This window comes from Macrobrachium nipponense, chromosome 14, assembly GCF_015104395.2.
Source record: "Macrobrachium nipponense isolate FS-2020 chromosome 14, ASM1510439v2, whole genome shotgun sequence".
In the NCBI taxonomy this organism is placed as follows: domain Eukaryota; kingdom Metazoa; phylum Arthropoda; class Malacostraca; order Decapoda; family Palaemonidae; genus Macrobrachium; species Macrobrachium nipponense.
In genome coordinates, this window is record NC_087207.1 from 19663038 (window position 1) to 19670283 (window position 7246).

The following is a 7246-nucleotide window of genomic DNA, read 5'->3' on the forward strand; positions in this document are numbered from 1 at the left end:
GGAATTAACGCTACGCTATAAGAAATTGGTGAATGGAAAACAAAACAATGTTAACAATAACAACGGTGCTTCCAGAATCGTAGAAAATGGGAGACAAAAAATTAAAGAAAATGGGAAGAAGATAATAATAGAAACTAGGAAGCAAAGCATGAAGGAAAATGGGACGCAAATAACGGAAAAAATGGAACACGAAAAATGAAAGAAAGTGGGAAATAAAATAAAGAAAATAGGAGTAATGAAAGAAAATGGAAAACAAATGAAAGAAAATGGGAAATGAGAGAGAATTGGGACAGAAAATGAAAGAAAATGGTAAATAAATGAAAGACAATAGGAACAGAAAATGAAAGAAAATGGGAAATAAATGAATAGGAACAGACTAATGAAAGAAAACACGAGTAAATAAAAGAAATAAGAAAACAAATTATGAAACGAAATGGGAACAAATATATAGAAAAATATGGGAGATGTATAAATGAACGAGAGTTAACAATAACAATGCTCTAAATCACTCTTTTAAAAATGTATAATGACAAATCCTTTAACAGCTTTTTAAAAAGGCTAGAGACAACATAACAATATTGGTTACAGAATTTAACAGCAACAAAATGTTCTTGGAGAGTGGGATTAATTTCTCGAGTGAGGACAACATATAGCAGCTCTTAAAATATATATATTATGAAATAATAAAAAGAAAAATAACCCTTGATAATTTTCTGGAACTGAGCATCAATTTATGATGCTCATAATTCATACCCTGATGAAGATGGAACTAATTACTAATTGCATTCTATCAGATTCAATCTAACTTTGCTGCAAACTTGACTCAATGCCCTGACATGATACCCAGAACATACACTATACCAATAACACACTAGCATTCGTAGACCACATACCTCGTCAAGGCAGAAATGTTTAATAATGTCTTTCTTGACATCCCACCCCCAAGAAAAAATAAATAAATAAAAGAGGTCCTTTACCCTGATTCCTTTCTATCTCAAGACGGTCACTTGGTCAAAACTTTGTAAAACTGTAGATTTAACTTTTGCCAAAACATACCTTACGTGTGAGAAGTAACAACTAGCACCTCCACCCCCTCACCTCATTGTCTCCTCTCCCGACTCACTTTATCTCTACCAAAATCCGATCACCTGCTGCTAATCTTGAGGTGCAATTAGCGTATAAATGTTTTTTTTTTTTTTTTTTTTGAAAAAAAAGTGTGTGGCCTGTTAACAAATAGACCGACAAAAAAACCGTTCTATCTTTATGGCTGATTAAGTATCGATAAACGGTCAAGGTTAAACTGATATGATTATAATTCCATCTTACGATGAGAACCTGCTATTCGTGCTACAATTAACAGAAAATTTAGACGAAAACTTAAGACAAGTAATCAAGCAATTACCAACTGAAAGGGAAGTGATGCTCGCAAAAAAATGACATGGCATATTAAATTGCTGAATAAAAACATAGAAAAAAAGATCGTTCAGAAAATAAAAATAAATACATAAATAAACAGTACTTGTTTTTAATTGTTAATTTTTAATAACATCTGAAAAATAGCCGTTAAAGAATTCGATGTTAAGAAACTAAACCTAAAGAACGCTTTGAAAAAATGTCAAAAGAAGTACTTGACATATCAAAGGTGAAGTTACAGACCACTTGAAAAGCAGCATTTGTAAAAGTTTCAATAGCGCTTGATTCATAAAACCAAATTTCCATATCTGGAAACGTTCATAACACTTGATGAAGTGAACGTGAAAAACTACAAAGGACTTGCAAACCAGAAAAATACGCATCAACTTGAAAGTAGGAAACTTATCAGTCCTTACAACTGTCATGTGTCAATGAATCTTCGAAAATTCCGAAAACGATAAAAAAAATGCTACTGACGAACTTTGAATAATGCGTGTAACTAGAAAAATTAAACAAATAAATAAATAGTAAATAAAAATGTTTGAAATAAATTCCATTGAAGAACTCATTGTCATCTTGAAGAGCAAGCAACAAATGTTAAAAATATCTTGTGTAAACTTAATAATGATATGAAAAAAATTACAAATATGCTGAACTTGAACCATATTCTATTGGTGTGCATTTTCAAGAATAGCATCAGATTCTTCGACTGAAATTCAGAATTTATTGAATAAAATATTCAAATAGGCCAGGTTTACAAACATGGTCACAGGATATACGTTAATTTCGATGGAATTATTCGTCATTATCATCAACGCTGTATAAAACCTGCAGAATTTCTCTCTAGCAGAAGATGAAGGTTAGATTGTCAACACCTGACCTCAATTAGGGCGCCTTACCAAAGCGCTGGATTAAACGCAACTATAGGTGACGACGCGCTTAAAAGACACTGAACTTGTCTAAAGTTACGAAATGAACGCACCTAAGTGAAGAAATGAACGCGACTAGGCATAAGAAAAGGGAGTGTGTTAAGATTGAGTTCGTTCAAATAGTTATTACGTAACAGATAACGAATTATTTGAAGAGTTTACGTTACGAATGACGTCATGGATCAGATGATGGGACTTATGTCAATGATTGAGACTTCGATACGGCTCATCATCTTTGGATTCTTCAATTAAGCTGTTGTTCGAATGTTTTGAAAGAACTGAAGACCTGACCTGAATAGACGCGGAAAAATTTACGATTTTGAGGCTGTAACTTAAAATTTAAGAATATGAGTCGTTCGGCTACCAAAAATTAACTTAAAAATCTTCGATTGGCTTTAAATAAAATTATGTTTTTTTATAAAAAAATAGCATCCTAAATTTCTGTGTTTTTTTATAAACGCAACAAAAGGATTGAAAGCTAGTGCACCATTCACTAACGATCTATAAAAAAACTTTAAAACGATTAAGGATTAAAACAAAGAAGAAGATGAAGAAGAAGAAGAACATGATGAAGAACAGCAAATGAGAAAAGCGTTTGGAGATGAACCACACTTGAAGAGGAGGAAGAAGAAGAAGACGAAAAAGAAGACAGGAGAATGAGAGAGAGCTCATAACAAGAGGAAAAGGAAAAAAAAAGAAAACAACAGTTGTTCTTCAGAACTCGGCAGGCTGTCCCGGATGGACGTTCCTGATGTGCAACTTGAGGTTGTTCTTCTGGTTCGTCCGCCTCTCGCAGTAGGGACACCTGTAGGGCTTCTCGCCCGTGTGGGTGCGGATGTGGAGGCGCAGGTGGTCGCGCCTTTTGCTCTGCCTCCCGCAGAAGGGGCAGATCAGGTATTCGAGACCTCCGCTTCCTCCTCCTCCTCCTCCACCACCTCCTCCTACAGCGCCTCCGGCGGGAGTCGAGGACGATGAATGCTGCTGTTGTGATGCTGCCGACGCCGGCTGCTGCTGAGGAGGAACCTGATTCTGCGTCGGCGTCGTCGTCGGCTGTTGGACAGCCGCCGCGGCTGCTGCAGCCGCTGCCACTACGGCCAAGGGGCCCCTCATCAGGGAGAAGGGCGCGGCGGGCCTCAGCGGGATTTCCGACGGCGGCGGTCGCGGCGGGCGGCAGCGTCCTCCTGCTCCTGCTCCGCTCAGCTGTGGGGGACACAGAGCAACACCCTTCGTCAGATCAGGTGACATCAATGCGTGTAGGTAATGATCCACATCATCTCTCACATGCACACAAATGAATAAATAGCTGGGGTTGTTATGTCTTCTAAATGGGGTTCTAGCAAGCTTGCATGCAAGCAAGCGCAAACGCACTAACACAAACACACACGCACACATACACACTCAGGCACGCAAATGAATTATCTGATAATGTTATCAATCTAAATGGTACTCTGTCAAACCATGGCGAAAGAAATTAATGATAAGGAAATTATACATATATACACATACACACTAACAAAGAAATTTGTTAATAGCTATTAATTCCTAAAAGTTATTCTACCAAAGCAAATGACAAAAAAAATGTATAGAAAAGCGTAAAAGCCACAGATAATTTAAATTTTTTCTTGACTGTTCTCAATAATTATAAAGAACAAGTGCAATATTTAATTCCGAATTAGCTATTGTGCCTGCACACAAGATCCTTTAATAATAAAGAAATTATTAAAAAAAAAGTCAACTGCATGCATTACAACCGAGAAAATATATAAAAAATAAGACAGAAAAGAAGGAAAAAAACAGATTTTTCCAAGTTGCTTTGGCTAGTGACTTAGAAATATCCATTTCGGAGCTGAAACACAGAATGTATTGAGTATATTCTGTTCTATTCTGTTCTTCAATTTTTAAATTCGTTTTTCTAATAATCAATTTTAAATTGCCGAACAGTTTTTCCTAAAATTTTTTAATTTTTATTTCCTTAAAATTTAATTTTATTTCTTAATTCTTTATATAATATATATACACATATAAATATAAATATTTATATTTTTTTCCTTACATACCCCGTAACTTTTTAATATCACAATCATTAAGCTATAAATGTCTTTTAATATCCAATTCGCTGTTAAACGACATTCCTAGCTTAATGTTTGTATGTTTGTGAAAAAATATATAAATATATATATATATATATATATATATATATATATATATATATATATATATATATATATATAGAATATATATATAATATATATATATATAATATATATTATATATATATATATATATATATATATCTATATATATATATATATATATATATATATATATATATATATATATATATATATATATATATATATATATATATATATATATATTATATAAACCATATATGTCTCGTCCTTTCAAAGTCATTATCCTCCCAGCTTTCAAAAGATTTTGGAATTAGATAATTATCCTCAGGTCTATTTTACACTGGTTACGACCAACGCCAGTCGACTAATTAATACTTTTACTACTCTCTCTTTGTGTGAATTGTGTTTGTGTGTTTTGCGTGGTTTGGGAGAGGAGAGAGAGAGAGCGAGAGAGACGAGAGAGAGAGAGAGAGAGAGAGAGAGGAGAGGAATGCAATATATGCCAATATCAGAAGAATTGTGATGATCATGATCCCTATCACAAAGAGAGAGAGAGAGAGAGAGAGAGAGAGAGAGAGAGAGAGAGAGAGAGAGATGTAAACAATCCCACAGGATTCCTTAATGCTTTTCACCAATAGCTTATTCATATTAAACAAGATACCGTATTTCCATTTCAATCTTCGAATACAAGTTCGTATCGTGATGGAAAAAAAATTAATAATTACTTAATTACTTGGACATTCCCTCGAGAGGTTCTCTAGTGAACGACTCTGCTGTTTTGACTGTTGTTCCTCTCAGCTGTTCTCGTTACCGGCGGTGTTGCTTCTTGCAACAGCTGTAAATGGTACAGGTTTTATTTTTCATCTCTGAAAAGCTGCAAAGCTAAAGATTGTGCCTGTTTTTTTTTTTTCTACTCAAGGTGTCGTCTCTGTTGTTACAGCTGCAGGTTGCGCAGCTGTTTCTGCTGTTTCAGCTGTAAATGGTGGAGCTGCCATTTTTCATATCTTTGAAGGTACTTGTCCTCTTATGCTCTTTTCCACTGCTGTTTCTCAAAGCTGAAGGTTGTGCCTCAGTCTTTTTCTGTTCAAGGTGATTTGCCTCAGTTTTTTTTCTGTTCAGGGTGACTTTGCTGCTGCTGTTACAGCTGCAGGTGGCGCAGCAGCTGTTTCTGCTGTTAAAGCCGCAGGGGTTGCAGCTGCTGTTCCTTCTGTTAAAGCTGCAGGTGGTGCATCTGGTGCTGTTCCATCTCCTGCTGGTGGATGTGGTGTCTCCTGACGTGCCTGTCCATCGTGACTTTCTGAGCGGCGCGGTAGGGGCAGACGGGGCAGGCAAACGGCTTCTCGCCCGTGTGGGTCCGGATGTGGCTGCGGAGGTGGTCGCTCCTCCGGAAGTACTTCCAGCAGAAGGGACACGGCCGGATACGGCCGTCCGTTCCAGCAGCAGCAGCAGAAGGGGCTGGATGCTGCTGATGATACTGGTGCTGCTGGGGAGTCTGCTGCTGGCCCAAAGGAGGCAAAGGCATGGTAGGGTCTACCACCACAACGCCAGCTGCTGTTTCTGCTGTGGGCTGCTGCTGCTGCTGCTGCTGTGGGTGTTGGAGTTGCAGCTGCTGCAGGGGAGAGACAAAGAGGACCCAGGGTCACTTTCTGGCACCACTTATTTTTTTTTTCGGCAAAGCTAAAATTAGAGAGATCTGAAGCGAGGAAGGGGTTGGTTGAGCTTATGTCACCGTTTACTATTTCACAACCTGCAAGCTTCTAGGGACAGGTTTGGGTCACCTATAACTTTGTGTGAGTTTCATGGGTCAAGTGTTAATTCTGAGTGGAGAGAATTTATCAGCGTAGTTACGTGTTTGTGAAAGTTTCTCGTTTTCAAAATTGGGAGGCAGTGGTGTCTATGTATGCATGTGTACATATACTATGTGTGTGTGTGTGTGCGTGTTTGCATGGGGGTTTTCGTCAATATTACTGCCCCTCGAGTTTACACTCAAATCTATCAAAATAGATGCAACAATGCATATCCAAGACGAGCTATTGCATCATCTTACAAAGACCCCTTCAATACCAGTATAATGGAAAAAACTACAAGACTTTCACATAGTTATTCATATCGATACAATCCCATACCAATTTCCATAAAAGATCACGAGTAAGATTTTATATACTTAGGTAAAAACGAACGTTTTATTTTTATTATACACCAAAATCCACACTAAGAAGGCTGCTGCTGTATACAGTAGACAATTTTCTAGTATCGGGTTTAATACTACTCAGTTGGCAGGGAGTTTTATCTTGGCTACAACTGAAATTGTTAGTTTGTATACAACTAAAATGTGGAACAGTTTGCCTAGTGCAGTTGTGGTAGTTTTGTGATATACATATGTTTAAGCTGGGAGCAAATTCATTCCTGACATCTCCTGTATTTCAGGTGGATAGAACTGATTTCCTATTCCCTCATATTTGTTTATTTATCACCTTTTTCTCTTTAATCTCTCTCTCTCCTCTCTCTATCTGCTGGGTCATTACCCTTTGGAGCCATCAAGCTACAAGCAGACATAACACGCCTCCAATTCCTATTGAAATTATTTAAATGGTATGATAAGAATAAGGGCAATTGTGGTGATACAAGTTTTTTATCTTCTTCTTCTTGATTATAAAACCTTTCACAATATCGTTGCAAAAAAAAAAAAAAAAAAAAAAAAAGTACCACATAACAGTAATAAAATAGCTGTATTCAGTGACGTCATAACCACGTGACTAATGATTTACT

At 36.8% G+C, this 7246-nt stretch overlaps 2 protein-coding genes across 3 annotated transcripts in view; both read right to left on the reverse strand.

Moving 5' to 3' along the window:
- Positions 1-1214: 1214 nt before the first annotated feature.
- On the reverse strand, positions 1215-5689 carry LOC135226365 (zinc finger protein 219-like). Of its 2 annotated transcripts, none has more exons than XM_064265839.1 (2): positions 5211-5689; positions 1215-3542 (listed from the first exon to the last, which is right to left on the reverse strand). In XM_064265839.1, exon 2 carries the CDS (start codon positions 3450-3452, stop codon positions 3057-3059), a length of 396 nt encoding a protein of 131 aa, XP_064121909.1. In that variant the 5' UTR covers positions 3453-3542; positions 5211-5689; the 3' UTR covers positions 1215-3056. The 2 variants fall into 2 exon arrangements, with proteins under 2 accessions (XP_064121909.1, XP_064121908.1); XM_064265838.1 differs by having other exon boundaries at positions 5203-5689.
- Positions 5688-7246, reverse strand: part of LOC135226155 (zinc finger protein 513-like) — a 12203-nt gene continuing 10644 nt past the window's right edge. The window contains exon 4 of the mRNA XM_064265596.1: positions 5688-6086. Within this exon, the coding sequence (XP_064121666.1) occupies positions 5688-6086 (399 nt within the window). The remainder of the gene's footprint in view (positions 6087-7246) is intronic.